Source organism: Callionymus lyra, chromosome 13, assembly GCF_982586985.1.
Source record: "Callionymus lyra chromosome 13, fCalLyr1.hap1.1, whole genome shotgun sequence".
Lineage (NCBI taxonomy): Eukaryota > Metazoa > Chordata > Actinopteri > Syngnathiformes > Callionymidae > Callionymus > Callionymus lyra.
This window is the reverse complement of record NC_141830.1, coordinates 19,894,192-19,914,603: the sequence shown is the minus strand read 5'-3', so window position 1 is coordinate 19,914,603 and position 20,412 is coordinate 19,894,192. Positions and strand designations below refer to the sequence as shown.

General features: G+C 39.6%; 1 protein-coding gene across 3 annotated transcripts in view; it reads left to right on the top strand.

The window, feature by feature from the left end:
• The first annotated feature begins 2,449 nt into the window (after positions 1–2,449).
• The window catches only part of LOC148067682 (nectin-2), a 126,630-nt gene continuing 108,667 nt past the window's right edge, over positions 2,450–20,412 (top strand). Inside the window, exon 1 of one of the 3 annotated variants that reach the window (XM_087805102.1) lies at positions 2,450–2,788. In XM_087805102.1, the coding sequence (XP_087661228.1) occupies positions 2,701–2,788 (88 nt within the window). In that variant the 5' untranslated portion in view covers positions 2,450–2,700. The remainder of the gene's footprint in view (positions 2,789–20,412) is intronic. The other 2 variants (XM_087805104.1, XM_087805103.1) reach the window with 2 other exon arrangements.

Below are 20,412 nucleotides of genomic sequence, written 5' to 3'. Positions count from 1 at the left end.
ATATAAATACAAATTACTTACTTACTTACTTACAGTTTGTTTTGCTGACTACGGGAGCAGTTTCCAACATAAACAGAAACCTTGCATTTTAAGGTTGCTCTGACACTATAATGCTTCTCTGATCTTTTAACCATGTTAAAGTATTCATGACTCATCCTTCTGTTTATCTTTAACAATGCACACCTTAGACCCCTGGGCTGCCCTCACACAAAGGGTTCAGGGTCAGGCACTGTTTGAACATTTATTTCCATGCTGACCTTGACCCATGTGTGAAACTCTAGGCCTGGTAAGATAAGGTAAGTACCAGAGCATATTGACGGCAATAATTACAGAGAGACTTCCAATAAAAAGTTAAAATGATGAATTTTATTTAGGTGTTTTGTGAAGGAGGACAAACGTCAAGATCGTTTTGAAAGATCAAGTCTTCAGGAATGAGAAGACAACACCACACAGATGGTTTAGTAATTATTAATTTAGTTTGACCCTTGACCTCAACTGTTAAAAGAGTCTGACCACACGTGTGATTAAGTTTGACTGATCTAAATATAAACAAATTGAAATTATTCAGCATCCAGCCGCTGAAGGGTCTCCATATTTCTTGGGGACTATAAATAACTCACATCTTTCTTCCTCTTCGCTCCATTTGTCCGGGTATCCAGGACGTTGTTTGACCCCCAGATCAGCACCATCTCGAGGATCTGCTCTCTAGTCGGCAGAAAGAAAGAAAAAAAGAGAGAGTGACACTAATCAGAAGGGAAGCTGCTCGCTTTAAACACTGGGACTTATGGAGATGTAATTACATTGGCTGTAAAACACTTGGGTATAGGGATTAGACCTAAACCAGATAATGCCTCTGCTCTGCCACCGAGATCCAGGAGGAGAAGATTTCATCCTATTTTTTCATGGAGGAGAAAATAACAATCTCTTCATCAGTGAGCAAGAAAATGGATCTACAAGCTGATGCCTCTTTGTTTTACTGACCGACGCTGTGATCTTTAATGGATGATAATTGATTTTGGCATGTGTTGTGCTGGAGTTGATGAACATGTCAGATCTGATTGTTCAAGCGAACAGCAGATGGCGCTAGAATCGTCTGGAAACACGAACCTCGACGGTCCTTCATAATTGACTGAGAGTAATGATGTGGAAGTTTGTTTGTTTGTCAATGTGTTTTGTTATTGCAATTACGATGAGGATTGTCGTCAGATGGGGTTTTGCTTTTTAATTCTCGCTTGGAAATGAGAGTTTGATTGCAGAACAATCTCACATCAACACAATGCCTGGTAACACACACACATAATGTGTTGTGCTTCACTGTTGCTTTTTTGTCACGTCTGCCAGGGAGATTATGCGGTACTTTTTTGGTCTTTAAGTAAAATAACTCAACAACAGGAGGATTTCAGATGATTTTAGTTGTGTTTTTTTAAATAACAATACATGTACAGTGTATCCAAAAAATGATTTGAAGATGTGTCACTCTGCAGAGTGATACTAAACGTGCCCATCCTTGCATAATACATTTGTTTACTGTATATTAATACAATTTAAATAATATTGGATGGTTGGAAATCTTGGGAGAAGTCTGTGCTCTCTGATTATTCTTTTATCGAATGGTTTGTGTGAAATAATAGTAACATTTAATTTTGTTTAAGGCAGCAATTTAATTTGATATCTGGATTATTCAACCATAAGCATACACCAATATTTTATTATTTCATTCAGGGACAAGGACTCAAAAATAGCTTCTAATGTCTGTCATTCATATTGAATTATCGTAATAATGATGGATGGATGGATGGATGGATGGATGGATGGATGGATGGATGGATGGATGGATGGATGGATGGATGGATGGATGGATGGATGGATGGATGGATGGATGGATGGATGGATGGATGGATGGATGGATGGATGGATGGATGGATGGATGGATGGATGGATGGATGGATGGATGGATAGATAGATAGATAGATAGATAGATAGATAGATAGATAGATAGATAGATAGACTCAAAAATAGCAGCTAATCTCAGTCATTCATATTGAAATATCTTAATATTAATGATAGATAGATAGATATATGGATAGATAGCATGGGGTACTACAAGAAGTAATAACTTAATAATACATTTTGGATTATGAGCTTTTAAACTATTGCAGTTTGTAATAGAATCATATACTTTGTTTATTTTAAAATGTATTTTTTTAACACAGTAAACACTTTTATCTTAGTTTTATTTTAAAAACAATACCAGAGCGTTTTACTTCAAATCATTTTCACTTTCATTATTGCAAGTATTTAATGATTATCTACATTGTGTCAACAAGTGGGCCCCCCTCCCGAACCTCATCAGTCTCTTCAGGAGGGGTTCAGTTCTGGTGACGCGCCTCCTCCCAGTGACGTCATCCAGTTAGCAGTCGGACAGCAGCGCTCTCTGGGAGGAACTATTTGCTGGAGCGCGGAGCAGCACTTCATTACCGACCGGTGCGTCAGCTGCTTCACAAGGAATAACTCAACCTTTTTTTTTATCTATTGCTCACTAAAAGCCGCATTTTTGGACACTTATTTGAAACAAAAATCGCCAGTTGTAGTCGGGAAACGTTTCTGGAGCGAGTTTGTTAATTTTTTTGAGCAGATACTACCGTGTGTTCGGACGAGTCTTCGTACCTGGTCTTGGGAAGAAGGACTTGGATCGAGACTATGGCGAGACGTGACGCCCGAAATTGGCGCGACTTCAGAGGAATGACCTGGTTTCTGTCCCTGGTTCTGTCCGGGCTTCTCCAGAACGGTAAGAAAAAAAGTCCACCTGGAGCGAACATGATCCCCGGGTTTCGACGCGAACTTGTTGTATCCACCTGTCACCGTCGGTGTGTCCCTCCGCCCCTGGAGCTCCTGGACTCGTCTATAAACCTACATTAACTCTCGTTTATCAGTCGGATTCAAGTTCTTGAAAACTTGTTGTCATATTGTTGTCTTGAACTTTTGGTTTCGAACCGAGTTTCGGTCGATGAGTCAAGCGCCATGTTGAGCTGATACAAGGTGTGGCTGCTGTGGAAGCAAAAGGTGCTTTTCTTCTCCCGCAGGTGCTCAACAAACCGGAAAGTCCAGCATGTCTTCTCAGGACTTCTGTCCTTAAATCCCCCTCACCCTCCTCACCCATTATGGGTGTCAGTCCAGTGGATAACAATGGAGTAGAAACGACTCTTAATACGGACGTGAATACTGTAGTTCAGAAAGCAAAGTGCGCTCGTGATCTCTCTCTCGAGGCATCGATTAAATGCCTTAAATCATCTTGAATAATCCAAAGAAAATGACATTTTAATTTATTATGACGCCCTACTCTTGGAAAAAAGAGGGTCTTAAAAAATGATATTGTTGTCGTCGATGATTTTAAAAATGGTGCGAGGTTGACTCCTCAAACTTTGGATTGTCCATAGTTATCTTAAGCAAAAAAACAAATAAGAGCAGTGTAAATAAATGGTGACTTTTTTTTTTTAGATTTCTTTCGTAGATCTGAGCTCACATCATGGCCACCATGATGTGAGCTCAGATCTACAGAGGCCCAAAGAGAAATCTCCCCCTTGAACATGGTCAACTTTTGAAATAGTAACTTCTAAGGTAGATTTTGAGGTTTTCCCCTCTTTTGCCTTCTGTTGATCATTGCTGTGTCTCAAATCGCATACTTCTCTTAGTATACTAGAAGTTAGTATGCATCAGGATAGTGTACATACTAACTAGTACGCAAATTCTCCACAGATAGTATGTCTCAAATCAAACTCTGCTGCTACACACTAACAGGAAATGACACGACAGCTTCTTCTTCTACTTCTATTTAACAATGGTTTCAACCAGCTGTATGAACACTATCGCCACCTGCTGGCATCACGTTTTGCAAGTTTGGAAAAGAAATAAAGAAAAAACATGAGAATCAAAATATTCGCGAGACATTTAAGCTGGTATCAGCAGCGAAGACGTTTCATCCTTCTACTGCTGCTGAAAATACACCTGTAAATATATATATATATATATATATATATATGTATATATATTTATATAACTTCCGTTTACAACGTCACTAAGATGGAGCTGTTTAGTGTAGATAGTGTCCATCGAACCATACTCTGTTTTGTGGGCGTTTTAGTGTGTATGGCGCACTAAATTTCGCATACTAAGAATTGAGACGCACTTGCGCACTAAAAATACTAACTTTGAGTACTCAAGTATGCGATTTGAGACACAGCACATGACTCTACGCAAAAGAGTGAGCTTCTATGCTATCTCGATGGGAGTCTCAGGGCTTGTTTTACCAACTGTTTCAAGATATACATTTTTTATTTTTGATCCAAAGTGTTTTTCTTTAGTCCTATTTTCAATAATTAAATTATGAAACGCTTAGGAATAGGGTGTCCTCGTAACAGAACCTGCCCCATTCTGTCTGTCAATATCAATCTGTCCCTAGCTTATGTACTGCTTTAAGGCATTTACATTTCTACCGGAAGAACCTGTAGCTGGTACTTTCAGTAAAACAAATAATCAAAGCTGACTTTCTTTACGCGAGTAAATTATCAAGTTTTCCACTCGAATGAGGCTGAGGTAGCCCTCAGGTACTCTGACCTGGTTCTATAGGCCCAGACATGAGCAAAAACATCCCTGGTATGTAGTTTAGCCTATTAACATATGAATATGTGTGGCATGAAATCACTTTAACAATGTCTCTCTGCTCTTGCTCTCATCCAGCAATTTGTATTGTGCTGTAATTAGGCCAAATATGTAGGGCTAGGTCTCCCGCCCTGACACAGATAGTGTATACATTTTCTAAAGTTGTTTATAATGACATGCTTTTATGACTATTCACAACCACAACCTCGTCATTTATTCATGCAGCAGAATTTTTCTTCCCTCTTCAAACTCATCTTGTGGAACTTAACCTGCAGTCTAAGAAGACGGAGAAGCAACAATGCTGATGTTATACATATTTATGAGTGGGGAAATAGAAATATGCAGACGGGTTTTAGTTTGATTTTATTGTTTACAACATGGCGCTTTTGACCTTGTTTTGTGTAGCTGTGAAGCCAAACCACTTAGACAAACAGTGCTCCTGCTCTGAAGCATCTTCACTATTACACTGGAGGTTTATCGCTTGCATCATTTAATACTTCACTTGGCTCACAAGTCCTTGATTCTTGGAAGGTGCGATTTGAATCGTCTTTATTAAGTTGACTATCTCACTATAATTGATGATCATTAGCCTTTGCTCACTTGCGAGATTGCTATCACTAATTAATGATTGTTGTAATACAAACTATAAGTTGTATTTAATATCCAAACAATCATCCGGAACTGATCTTGTAAATACCGAAACCCACTATCTGTTGCCGAGAATGAACAAGGGCCACTCAGCCCTACCCAAACATGGTGATAAGGTTAACTTTATTGGGTAATAACGGATAACTTGATGGTAGTAAAACAGCAGCAAAGTGTGTCACTGTTGTTGGAATGTTGTGTTCAGTACACATTTTGTTCTCCAGCGACGTGTCTGCGATTGATGGAGAGTCTCGGCAGCAACGCTTGAGTTTGCTTAACTGCACTTTGACATAAACCAGATGTAACATGCACGTTGCTTCTCTAAAGAGAAATGCTATTAAGTACAATTGATCTTGTGTTGTTGGGTGATTTATATTTTTCATTCCAGAAGAAGGTTCTCTGTGGTTTAAACATATGTCAACTGTTGGGATTCTGTTCTAATCACTGGAATTACTTTTTAATACACAAGTTGCCCCCCCCCCCTCAAACAAGTCAATTTTGAGAGGGCCTACGGATGTGGGTCACAGAGGCTTGGCCTATTACCATGGAGATGTTTTTATTGGAAGAGGAGTGGACTTATATGAGAAGGGGGTTTGGGAGTGTAGGGGGGGGGGGGGGTGTGAGACCACTGCTGTATTGTCTTTATGGCTGACTAAGCTCTGCATGCGAACAGGGTTTGGTGGTGGAGGGGTGGGGGGGGTCGCTTGATGGGTGCCTGAGAAACTAGTGGGCATAAGGGGTCAGGGGTGGGGGAGGCAGCTCTATTAAAATCAACTGGTGGTTGTTTTCTTTTAAATACCTGGAAGAATAACCAGTTTCAGATGCAACTACCCAGCATCCCTGATGGGTTTCAGTGAAACAGGTGGCTTATTGTCAGCCAGCTGCAATGATTGTGAGTTCTGGACTTATTTAAGATTGCCTCCAAAAGTAAACCGGTGCTGGCTGAACGAGACGGGCGACGCTGCACCTCCCCTTCTTTCCCACCCACCACTTGTAAGCCCCCTTCTCTCCCGCCATTCCACTCCCACCCCCCTTTATGCTGTTGAGAACATACAAGCGCCTTGTTCTAGTCAGCTTTTTATTCTCTCCTGTCCAGGGCTTTTATTGTGACGGCGGCGGTCTGGTTAGTGCAGACAGGCTCACCTTTCCTAGCCTGAGCTGTTTATGACGGGCGGACGTGTCAGTCCACGGGAAGATGAAAAGCATGCAACCTCTTTGTAATGAAATAGGACTGTCAGGTTTCAAATTTCTTTACCCTGCTGAAGAGATTTTGTGCTATACCACTAAATCTACAATCTGGTTTTTGCCAGTGACAATTTGCACTGTGTTTTTTTTTTTTTTTCTTCCCCTTTTCCCCAAATATAAACCGATTATCAAATGTATGTGATCAATCTCTAAATGAGATCGAAAGAATATGTTCATTGTCATTAAATTGGAATAAGATCTTTTGTCAATTTTCTCTCATGCCAACCACAAGTGTGTAAAGCCATTTTAAAATGATCTTATAAAATGATAAAAGTAGCCGCATAGCCACATGAAAATAACTTCAACTTATTTTCATAAAAAATGTAAATCAAAAAGGCAATCCTATTGTTTTCTTTATAAGCTGGGATAGGCCCAAATAAATAAGTCTGGTATATTCCAAGTTTCTTAACAAATCAACATTCTAAAAGTTTTTATTAACACATTAAGAAACTCATTCAAAATCCCTGTTAAAATTGCAAGTGACACAGACTGAATAAATGCACCATTGTTAACCAACAATGAAATCATTTTTAAACATTTATTGTATTTGGTCCTATTTTTACAAATAAACACTGAAGCATATTTTGAAAAAATCTTCATGAGTAGAGTAATTAAGACCTTGCCTATTTCTACCAATCCTCAAAAGGTAAACTGAGGTTTTGTGACGGGTAAGATGTTTTCAAAAGTAGTTAAGCATTTATCCAGTGAGGATTTTAATCAATCCTGAGATGAAATGCACGTGTTGTACATGATAATAATCCATTTTATTTGTATTGCACTTTTCATTTGGTTAAAAAAATATGTACGTTACATGTAAGTGTCAGGAAAACTTTAGTAAAAAAAAAAAAATGAACTAGTTGCATGAACTCTTGCATTTTAATCGGTTATAAGATTTCATCTTGCTTACAATTTAAATGAACAAAGTGTAGTAGGGCCCTTTTAAATGTAAACTGGGTCTGCTTTTAGATAAATGGCAACTTTGTAGAACTTCTTAATTTGGTCAACATCAGCTGGCTTCGTAGTTATCACAGCATGTGTAGAATTGGGTTAAAGTGTTCCTTCTCTGGACGACTCCTGACTGGAATAAATCCAAATGAAAAATCCAAAGCTATGTTCTTGAAATCTTTTTAACCCATTAGGCACATCTTTACATTGATATAAATTGGCTCAAAGCAACAAGCTAATTCTTCTAAATGGACATTCTGCATTTTTGTAAAAGGAAAGGCTTATCCTTGACAGTTTTGTTACTGTAGTATTTTTGTTTAGGGTGGACTCACTGTTGCTGTAGCCAAGACTAATTGCATTTTCCTCTCCCCCTCTGGATCCAGACATAAAATGCTATCGCTTTCAAGCACCACACCATTTTTCATTACAACCAGAATGAAGCTCAATTAAACAAGGGAGAACACTGATTATTTTACCTTCTCTTTAAGAGGATGTGGTATTTAGGCCTTTCTTCATCCCAGACTTTAGCGGTCAAGTCTTGTATAAATAAGGCGTCCTAAGCATTTCGCTCGCAGCATCTGAATGTCAGGATTTTGAAAAGGTCATGTGTGTTTGTGCGTCAGTGTTTTAAAGTCCTGTTTTAGCACATGCATGAATCAAGGTCTTGTTATAATGACACATCAATAACCCCCGTCACTCCTGTCGTTCCTTTTCCGATACTGGGAGTTGTAGTAAAAATTGTGTTTTTAAATTGTTGACTTGATGAAGACGTGAGACTAATGCCAAGTTGGTGTGTCTGCATGGAGAGTCTTTTTGTGGCCCGTTAATTTTGAAATTAGTGACTGGTGCAATAGCTGTAACAAATACTTTTGGCATTTCACCTAATGAGCCTTATTATTCTGACAGCTTTCTATTATGACTTGTTATTTCAACACACTCACTGTGGGAGAAAAATGGTTTCACCTAATTATGTGGATATTGAGTACCTCTTATCTAGCTAAATACCTAGATGGATGGATGGATGATGGGTTAGAGTAATGGTAAACCAGCAGGTTCTTTTTATAAGTTTGGGGGAAAATGAGGTGTGCTGACAGATGAAGACATTGAAAAAAATATAACTTGTTTCATCACAATCCTACTCCTTTAATATAAGTTAAAAAGTCAAATTGCTCTTTGTGCTGTGAGAAGTCATTTAAAATGCACTAGAAGACCAAGCTCAAGAATTGGGGATAATGGGCAAGTTAAATACCTTGAACAGAACTATTTTTGATGAAGTCAGTCAACGCTGTCAATTTTGCCGCAGACTCGTACAAAGGTGTTGATGAATTGGTGTGAAAACCTGCAAGTCAAAAGATATTCCGATGAGGTGTCGGAACATTAAACTGCATGGTGCACATATATTTTTTCTTGGTGTTTAATTAGGAGCACTTTGCACTTATCTCTTCATTAAATATCCTTTCTTTTGCTTTTAGTTGTGAAAGTTTGTAACATTTCCATTATATTTTAATACTATAGCTTAAACAATAATGGCTCATGTATCTACCATGGTTTTGCAGAGCTATATTTGGAAGATTTGGGAAAGAAATACTGGTTTTCTCGATTACACCTAAGCCACTTGGTTTGCGTCACGAATCTGACAGATTTTTTTTTTTTTAAGATGGCATTATTTTGGAAATGTGGAGACTTGTACATATCTAATAACGGCTTATGTCTTCTGTCTGGCTATGAAAGTTCTATAGATCTCTGATTATCAAGTGGCTGGGGAATGGAAACATTGTATTCCTTGAGGATGCCATCACCGTTGTCACCTTGCGACCATTGATGTGTTTAAAACAAAGACTCTTGTCACAAGAAGTGATGAAGACGACTGTAGCAATCAACCAGAAGACGCATTGTTTTCCATTAGATCTAAGGGGGGATTTGTTTATAATTGCCTCTTTTCTTTGTCATGACACCAGACCCGTTGCAAGGCTCTTGTGCTAAACAATTGAAAAATAAGTGCCACAGAAACGCTTATGTAATTTTTATAATTTTGTCCAGAAAGTAAATTATGTATTCAAACTAACTGCCTTTAATCCAAAGTTTTCAAGTAAGTAACAAGAGCTTTCCTACGACAGGAACGCCAAATTTTTCGTTGTGACAGCGCCATCTCCAAGAATGACCCCCTACCCTCCACTCCCACTGAGGCAGATCTAGTTGAGTTCATAATGTGAACCCCCCCCCTAACAGCGATGTTTGTGTTTGACTCCCAGGATAGCCAGACTGCTGGAGTCAGTCTCATTTGATCCAAAAGAAAATAAGCAGAAATCGTCGACTGGGAACGAATGCCAAATGTCATTAATAAGAAAAGGGCCATGTAGGGGTTTCTATAAACATGACCACACCAGAGTAGATGATGTTGAAAATGTACTCCTGTCAACATCAGATCATAGTGCATTCACTTAGAGGTCACACACACACCAAGGAGATGAAACTTAATATCAACAATTGTTTATTTATAATGGTGTTTAAGACGGCAACGTTCACTTATGATGTAACTAGGGCTGACTGATCATGGAAAATGATCCTTCTCTGAATTGCGAGTATCATCTAATATTGCGATTTCGATTAAATTATGTCGAGCACGGTGCCGTTGAGGAATGTGTTACAGCAGAAGGTACCCCTTAACATGCAAGACAAGTCTTTCAATGCAGAGAAAAGCCCCCAAAAAGACATTCCAACAATCTCGAATTAAAATGTTTTTGTGTGAAACCATCCAGATGGACTGGATTTGGGTCATGACCTGTCCTTTTGCAGAACCACCAAGGATGAACAGAGGTGGTATGATGGGATGTTGACATTTTCAGGCTTTGAATTTAAACTTTTTAAGTTCAAGGCAAGTGTTTCCTTAAAGAAGAGCATATGTTTTTGGGGAACCTAGGCAAGTTGGAAGGGCACCAAGGCAAACATTTAATTCGAAGTAGGGGCACCAAAGTGTGAGTGCACAGTATATACTGTATATCATGCTCTTGTTAACACCTATTAAAAACAACAAGAAAGTAAAGTGACAACTTCAATATATTGTCATTTATTTTACTTGCAACAAATAATGCAATAACATTTCTAAATAATGCACTTGGGTTTGACATAATGTCATTTTAGCATATCAGCTATGCATTAACATCTTGTGCTTCTACTGCTATTATTCATTTAAAACAAATATGTATTATAACAAATATTTACAAACTTAAATAAAAGGCTTTGAATAAATGATCACCTGGCATAAATGTTTAAGTAAAGAGAATTACAAGAACATGATAATGAATGACTGGAATGTATGTAAAAGTAAAATGAGTAATGAGATTTCAAGGGCAAACGAACCACTAAATACTTTTAGCACTGCATTTAAACAATGAAATAAACTTACCTAAAAAGTTGTGTATTTTGCTAAATTTTTTCTCAAAAGCCTGTAATTCCTCATCTATCCTTTTTTCATATTTTCCTTGCTCAGCATTTTTAAAGTTAGCACCCTGACCAAAGTTCAGTGAACCTTTGACACAAGCTTCCAAAATGGCTGCGCCCATGTTGTTTACCTTTTACCGTTTAGATATTGAATAGTTGAAAATGTTAAATAAAAGTCAAGTCGGGACGATTTAATTGTGTTAATTCGATAAAAACAATTGCGCTACCAGTATTTATTAACAAATTATAAAAGCCAAGGGCCACGGGAAGTTGTGGCCGTAAACATGGGTGCATTTTTCAGGGCATCACGGCAAGTGTGGTTGACGGTCACAGCAAGTGCAGTGAATGTCGCGGTGAAATCCGAACCCTGCATTTTCATGTCGCACTCTTTGTAGAGGTCATGTCTGAATGTAAACTTGCAAGTCAGTCAAACAGCCCAATGTTGATCATGTTATTTGTGTTTCTCTACATACCTTCCTGTGATCTTCAAGATGGGTTTACTATTCAAGACTGGAAATGTCTTACCTCAGCTGTTCACCTTTTCTTCTGGTTATCTGACCGGTGCCCTTTTCCTGTCATCCTCTCTCTTCTCTATGTTTTTGTTTCTGGTGTTCAGCTCTTGGTCCACTCAGCACATTTAACGGCAGAAGGCCCTTGACATTGTGTCCTGTGTCCTCACAGCTTACGTGCACATCAATGCATGCACATGCATGCTCATTAGCAGTCACCTTAATGCGTCTAAATGTAGTTTGTGAGGGGTAGGTGGTTTGTAGTATTGATCCTGTATTGAATGGTGAATGATGCAGTGCCCTTATGTGATATTGAAAACATTTAAGTCACTCTGTGGCGATGACAGCAGCATGAAAACGTCTCCATTTGCCCTCCTCCCACGTTAATCCATTGAGGTAAGCTTGTGTTTGTATATGTAATGCTCTTTTTACTGCTTCCCTTTTTTCTTCTTGGGTCTTTACCGCAGTGTTTTTTACTATTAGTGTTTAGTCTCTAGCAGAGGTTGTGTAGGTTAATGATGGTGGTGTAATGATTTCAAGTGGCAAGTTTTTTGTTTTTTATATACCATATTGTTTTGCAAAAGGAGAGTGTAGCCAGAAGACAAAGATGCCACTTGTTTTTTGTCAGTGTCACGCTCTGTTAAGTTGTCAATTTGTACTTCTATGTCTTGTTGTTGTTCTACGTCTCTGTCCGTCTATGGCGTCGCTTCTTGCCGGCGGAGGCTGACTTCACAGTATTTACAGGGAATTAAGACTTGCGTATGACTCTACTCAAACATGAGTGATCCAGTCAGCAGCTAATCTCTTTCAACCTCCTTGGTAAACATATTGTAAGTTCTTATAAGATCGCAGAACTTCCAAACAAGTGTAAACCTGTCCGTCTTCGCTGTATGCTAATGAGCTAAGTTGTTCGCGTCAGGCCATTTATAAACTGTTATGTGTGCGTGTACAAGGAGGTGGGATTTATAATGGATTTGGTGATATTGGGACGCGCCTACAGCTCCTCTCTAATGTCGCTCAATTTCGTGGGAAACTGACGCAAGTCCCATCGAAATAAACGAAAGGGAAATATCTCATTGTTTTCCTTCCCCCCCGGACCTCCCCTCAGCAGTGTTTTTCAACCACTGTGCCGTGACACACTAGTGTGCCTTGGGAGATCGTCAGGTGTGCCGTTGGAAAATATCAAATTTTACCTAATTAGTTAAAAAACATAATTTATATGCAAATATAAGAGAAAAGAGCTGCAGTGTATGTCAATCAGATGGTTATTGGACTGATTGGTGCAGTCATAAAAATTTACCATTTTTTATATTTTGGGTGGTGGTGTGCCTCAGGATTTTATTTTTATTTGATGGAAAAAGTGTAACTGCCTCGAAAAAGGTTGAAAAACACTGCCCTACAGTAATGGTAAAGGTGAAGGAATAATTTCACAATAATATCTATATTAAAACAAGAACACCAATGTCAAATATCGTACAGATTTTCAATATCGTGCAACTCTAATGTGAAACCCACTCTTGTGTTGTAATGTTTTTATGATTGTGCAACTAACTTATCTCTTCTATTGTGTTAATGTTTCTGTGCTTTACTTTAAAACAAGCGGCTCATCAGACCAAAGCTTTGTAGAACAAACCAAACATTAAGGTGAAGTCAAAATTATAATCCATACGGTAGTTTGTGTAATGAATCAAAAATGTATTCAAACAACAACAACAAACTAGCGTGTCAAGGTTTCTTTAGTATAGTTTTTTGTTTTAACAAGATCATTCTTTGTAGCCGCCTTCTGTACCGATTGACTGTTAACAACACCGACTCTACCTTTGTTCTCCTGTCGCACTTCTCCATCTTTTGTTAATTTCTCCTCCGCCCTCTGTGTCTTTTACCGTTTGACTTTCCCCCCCAACTACCTACTGTGTATTTTGTTCTGTATAATGAATCCATCCCTTAACTGCTGTCTTTAACTGTACTTCTACCCCTCACCTAATTTTCCCCCTTTGTTCTTCTTCCGACTGCTCTTAGTCATCAATCCCTCGTTTCTGCTTCTGTAATTGGAATGTCTGTTGCTGTCCTCGATCCTCTTACTCTGCCTTTCCGACTAATCTCTCTCCCTCTCCATCCCTTTCCAAAGCCTTCCTCCTCTCCCTGTCCTCTGTCCAATTCCCTGGTTGTCTCTTTTACCTATTGCATGTCTGCTCCAGAGTTCCTCTTAAAGCTTATCCAAACTCCATATGTCTCTCTGCTACCCTCATTTGCTCGCTCTTTTGCTCGTTCTACTTTTCCCTTGTAGTTTCTAAGCAGCCCCCGCCCTCCCTGCAGACGTTTGTTTTGCAGGCATCTGTACCTTTCTACTGGCTTTAACGAGATCCTCGGTTTCTTTCTACTTCAACACATCAATCATCCCTTCTCTTTCACCCGCTTGCACTTTTCTTTCTCTCTTTCTTAATGGCAAAGAACACCTCCTCCCACTCCACCCTCATGGGCATTTTTGAAGGTTAAGCTGCTGTGACACTTTTACACTGTTTCACTTCATCCACCTCTTTTCTCTGATTATCTTGCCCTGTTCTCCCGCCGCCTGCCCACGTCACTCATCGCCACATCGCCCGTTTGCGAACCACAAAAAGCGGGGTTCTTGGTGAGGGGGTTTGTTCATTTGATGGTTGAATCATTTGATTGCTCTACAGGAAATCCGTGTAATGGACAAGATGGTACAAAGTCAAAGCAAGTGGAGGAGGAGGAGGGGAGGTAAGGCAGAGGGAGATGGAAACGGATGCAGGATTATATTTTACTTGAGCTGTGCTAACCTGTCGTGCAGAACTGGGATCAGGCTGACAACGTCCTCTCCCCCGCTGCTAGAAACCGCCTCACACTTGGCTCCCCCGCAGGCAGTCACCAGGCCAGGAATACGGCTTGACTCATCTTAACACGACGCCGTCTGACGTAGAATATGGACTAGTTTGTTGGTGAAATACCGTCTAGTTTTGGAAAAAATGTTGCACGGTAATGCTGTTTAAAGTGCAATTAATGCCTCGTGTAAAAGTACCCACAGTAACATTTTGCATTAGAATATGATGAACCTATTTTGGTTCGTAAACAGTATTTTAAAAATGCATTATTGTTGTTAAGCATCAGCTGTTTTCAGTTGTGTAAAGGAAAAAAATGTGAGCTTGCTCTTTTTCTAAAATGCTGCTTAGATATATTACTGACCACTGCTTAGATTTTCTTAAACATTGTTTCTTTGTCAGTTAAAAATAATACTTGGGAAAGTAGCCACATTCAATCATTCCAGCCATGGTCAAACAATATATGTTGATGCTTGTTTGTGTCGGCACTCGAAGGATAACCAATGACCTGCAACGGCTTGAATGAATGATGGCTGAAGATGTCGGTTATTAATCATTGTCTTGCCGCTGAACGATAAGTCGTATTATAGTTTGACATTATCAGCAGCTGGAAGCCATAACGCCTCATATTTGTTTATACTAAAAAAAAAGCAACCTCTGTCACATGAGTGCACATCTCAGTGGCCACATGACCATGCTCTGAGGTCTGTGGATCAGAATCTACTGATGGTTCCTCGCACACGGTTCAGGACCAGAGGAGAGAAATCCTTCCAGACTGTTGCTCCTATATAAATAAATATTACTTACTTACTTACTATAAGACAGATTTTTCAGTCATGGTTTATATGAGAGAAAATTGTTTGTTTATCTTAATCAACAACGGGGATGTAACGGACACACGTTGACATTTCTGATCAACATAAATATGTATGCATATATGTATATATATACTGTATATATGCGCATGTAAATAATGGCTTGCTACCATTAAAAAATAATGCATCATACGCAAAACCAACAATCAGTTTTAAGGCCAAACCACAATTTCAAATCATAAAAACACTAATGAATTAAACAAATGAATTTATTTGACTAATACCGTAAAGGGTAAGGGTAATAAATGATGAGGGTAAAAAAAAAAGTGGAGGTGTTTGTCACTCACGGAGAGTGGCTCCGTTCGACCTCTACCTTGTTAGCATGCATGGGATGTAAACTTTCCATCAGCCATGTCCTCGGCTTGGCAAGCGGTGGATCCTCGTAGATGGGAGTTTATCCAAAGGAAGTCCTGTGAGTGTACAGAGGCGCACCACGCCCAAATGTGTTGACTGTGATCTCTGGGAAGTCGATGCAAATGAGAGACGTTTCTTTAAAAACACGTTACGTTGGAGAAATTCTGTGGGCGAGTCATTGCGATACTTCTCATTTTGGTAAAAATGTCTGGCTTTGTCTTTGAAACAAAAAGGAATCTGAATATAGATCACCAGACTTGAGCGAGTCCGTCTCTCTATCTAAAACCTATATTTGCACAAGAGGAGTTAAACATTCCAAAGTCGCAACCTTGACTTGTTGTTTGAGTCCAACCTGGTTGCTGGAAACTGTAGACCGAGGTGCACATGGTTACAAAAACAGACGCACTATTGTTCTACTTCAGTGGACAGACCCTCCCCCTTCCTCCACTTAGACCCACGACCCCCCACCCTACCCCTCCCAGGTCCAGGTGAGCCTGGGGCCCCCCTGAAAAGGCTGTGTATTGTCCTATTTAAGTTTCAGTTTCCTTCCTGTACACCAAAACCTGTGTTAAATGAAGAAGCAATCCTTTGAGCAGCTCCGCCGTGGGGAACGTGCTACTGTATACACCATATGCTGGGTTTTTTATTGGATAAAAATGTTTGCTCTACTGCAACACTAACTAATATCAACAGTTTGCTAATTTATCAAATTCATTCTAAATCATGCATGTTCTTTTCAAAGTAATTCAAGCGTGCACTGGTTTGATTAACTAAAGTTTAAAATTAATTTTTGGGTATTAAAATAAATGGTAACTCAAGTTCTGTCCATAACTTTACATATTTTTTTTTGTATTTAAGCTCTAATGAGAAATTTCTTTTTTCAAAATATAAACTTGTTCAGACTTGGCTCATATTTGGATGAAAAAATGTAAAAAAGTTTGCATCTGGGGGCCATTGCTCAGAAGCTTTAACATAATTTAATATTTGACTAGTGTTTGGGAGCTTAAAGACTACATGTTTTACCATCATTCTTTTTTGCCACCTTTGGCTTCTTGTCCATAGTTCATCTCCCTCAGGATGTCTGCTTGTTTTGCCTTCTATTGCATTCAAATGCACCATACAGTTTTAATTTGTTCCTTCTGCACTGGGCTCTTTGCCACCTTCGAGTCATGAACTTAGTCTGAATTTGCAATGTCGGATATAAGTAAATCCCTGCGCCAATTTACACATACAGGTTTCTGCCAAGGGAAATCTAATCCATATTCGTGAAGGACGCGGAACACCAAGATCTGATCGTAAACGCGCGTTTTTGATGAATCTAAAAGTGAGGGCAGCTCATGGTAATGAGTAATGAGCATCAATCTCCGACCATATGAGGGGTTGTAGATGATTTGTAGTTCAAATTATGTCTTTTCAAATGCATCAGTGTATTGTTCACATAAAGAAGTGCAATATGAATTCAAACGTGCATTTTCAACATCAACAAACCTTATTGTACTTCATTCTGGAAATCTACACCTGCTCCTGATAGTTAAAGGTAAAGGTAGAACAGATTTGAAAAGGCGAATATTCTTTGATGCCAGGAATGGTTAGAGCCCCCCGGCACTATCCATTTAAACAGTCATCACTGAGAGTTTGCAGTATTTATGTTTTAGGGATGTCGAGATTCAACGATTCTCTTTGGTGCGTCGATACAAATGTGTAAGATGTGGCTGCTTCGGTAGAAAAGGCATCGGTCTAATTTGCAGGTGAATTCACGATGCATCGACTTTAGCCTTAAACGCACCATTCTGAATTATGTAATTTTTTTTAAATTTGTTTTGCTCTATTGAAAACGACCATTTAGGGAACGGTTCATGCGTTCCTTAAACTGTGCTTTGTGCTTTTAAGGTAAGAAAGCTGACTACATTAAATTTTCAAGCCCTCACCATTTCTAATGATCACATATCAAAACCTGATTCTCTTATAATTAAGTCGGGAAATAGATTTTGAATCGTATCGTGAAGAAGAGCGCTTTGTATTGTATCGGCTAGGGATTTCTGTGAATCGCATCGTATCGCTGGGATGCAACTCTTCTGCTTGTGTGAGGTAACGCTTGTGTTCACACAGGTGATCTTCTTCTAAAGGACCCCTCAGGTCTTTACCATGTTCCTTTGATGATTGTCTCAGCGATTGGATTATAGATTCCTCTCCCATCTTAACTCATTTTTCAAATCGTTCTACCAAAAGAAACCCGCTTGTTAACCGTTTCTGTTCAAAAGTATCCCCCCCTACTCGCTCACAGATTATTCTGTCTACACTAACCTCAACGATCTCCTTTGTGTTCACTTCCTGCTTACGGCTCCACAAGCACACACCACCCTCAAATTTAGTTATTTTCCTTTCTCCTGGCTCCGACAATGATTGTCTCCAGATGCAACAGTCCTCCCTTTGATTGTTGATGGTGAGGTCTTATCTCATGCTTGTCTGGGGGTCTCTTTGATTTCCTGCCCTTCACCCCATCTCCTTCCTTCCTTGCTCTTTCTGTTTATTTACATAGAGAGCGATGGGAGAAAGCCTGTCACGACGGAGTGATAGATGGTAGGGGTTATGGGTGAGAAGATCTTGGTGCTTGATGGACACTCCTGTCACACTGGATATCGGGGGGTAGAGGCTCTTGTAGTATTGTGCAGCTTTAGTAGCGATTGGTATTTAAATCAGCCCTTATCTTTGATATTCACATCTACAGCTTTCAATATCTTATGAGAAAATTGCTCCCCTTTTGTGAGGAACCCCTGCTATCACTGAGCCTGTCTCCACCTTGTGGTCCTCCTTTATGGTAACTATGGACAATATTTCGTCACTGATGAACAAGATGAAACCCTATTTGCTCGTCAGACGTACTTCCATCTAGGCTCTTTATTAAAGTGTTTGATGTAATTGGCCCCTGGGTTGCCAAAATGGTGAACCTCTCCCTCTCCAAAGGGGTTTTTCCCAATGCATTTAAACATGCCATTGTGGAGCCTTAGCTCAAAAAGCCAGGCTGAGACCCTACTAACCTCGGTAAATGCAGGCCTATTTATAAGCTCCCTTTCTTTCAGCCACATTCATGAGAAGTTTCAGTCTGGCTTCCGCAAACATCGCTCTGAGGTGACAGCCTTACTGAAAATGTCGTCATGATGTCGGCTGATTCGTGAAAATAGACTGTTCTGGTTCTCTTGGATCTGTCCTCGGCCTTTGACACAGTTGATCACCAGGTCCTGCTGAGAAGACTGAGGGATGAAGTGAGACTGTCTGGGTCTGTGTTACAGTGGTTCTCCTCATACCTTTCTGGGCACAGTTTCAGTGTATCTGCCAATCAAATAAGGTCTGAATCGGCGGATCTGTTGTCTGGTGTTCCTCAAGGTTCTGTTTTGGGTCCCTTATTATTTTGGCTGTACTTGATTCCTCTGGGTAAAAATATTCAGAGATTTCCTGAAGTTTCTTACCACATTTTGGCTGATGACATCCAGCTCTACTGCTCTTTTGATTCAACTGAGCCCCAGAGGCTGAACAGCTTACTCAATTGTTTGCTAGAAATCAAACACTGGCTAAATTAAAACACTTTGCAGCTAAATCTGGACAAAACTGAAACTCTGGTTATTGCTCCTGATGATTAAGTTCCAGGGTTGAGTCAGTACTTGGGTGACTTAGGTCAGTATGTCAAATACAACACCCAGGTTTCTCAGGCTCAGTTTGACAAAGACGTGTCTCTAGTTCAACACTGCAGAAAACTGACCAGAAACTGTTTCCTTCAACTGAGAAAAATCTCTTTACTTAGGATAATGTTCTCACAACATGATCTGGAGCTTGTAATCCATGCATTTGTGTCTTCTCATTTAGACTACTGCAACAGTTTATTTTCATGTCTAAACAAGAAGGAGCTGTCTCGCCTGCAGTTTATACAAAACTCTGCAGCGTGAATTCTGACCCACTCTAGTAGAAGAACTCACATTTCTCCAATCCTTAATCTCTTCACTGGCTGCCAGTTTCTTTCAGGATCAATTTTTAAATTCTGGTTCTTACTTTCAGAGCTTTTCATGGTCAGGCCACACCCGAGCTCGGGCTCTTAGGTCTGTGGATCAGAATCTACTGATGGTAGAGAGGATTTAACATTGTCTCCTGATATATTCCTTGTTAAACAATGTCTCAGCTACACTAGTTATGATGAAAGTATGGCCAGAATATATTTGAAGGTTACTCTCAGGAAAATTTGGTTACCAATATCTGTTCGAGGTGGTTCAATAATCCTGCTGGATTTAAGACTAAGACAAACCGCAATGACTCCTAAAAACTAATGGCGTCGCATGTTAAGCCCATCATGTCTATAGAAAAACCTCTTTGCCTTGTAGGTGACTCAATTATGCAGTGTCAACTTGTGACAAGCTGAGCCGAGCTGCTCGGAATTAATATGCACAGTGTAGGAGGGAGTCTGTCCATGATCTCAAATGCTCTAGCCACCCATTCCTTTCTACTTCACTTGGGAAGATATGACACGCTGGAGCAACTTATCTCAGAAGCAATCGGGTCTAATGTCATACTGTCATTTTTCTGATGGTAGCTGGTTTTAAAGACTTGTAGTTTCCCCTCATTATGGAAGTCGTTTATCAAGAGTAATGAAATCACTTGAGGTTTTTCCTGGTCCTTTAACTGTGACACTGAGGTTAATTGCTATTAAAAGAATTAGATAGCAGCTATGATATTATAGTTAGGCCGCTTTCATTTCATATATAATTCATAGCTCCATATTCGGATGGGAGTGTTAAATTGATCAGCTCAGCCGATGAGATGTATAGGCACACTTGGTTCAAAATAAAACAGCCCCTGCAGGGTTTTTCAATGAAGACCTAAATGAGATGGCCTACTCTCCTGTCTCACATT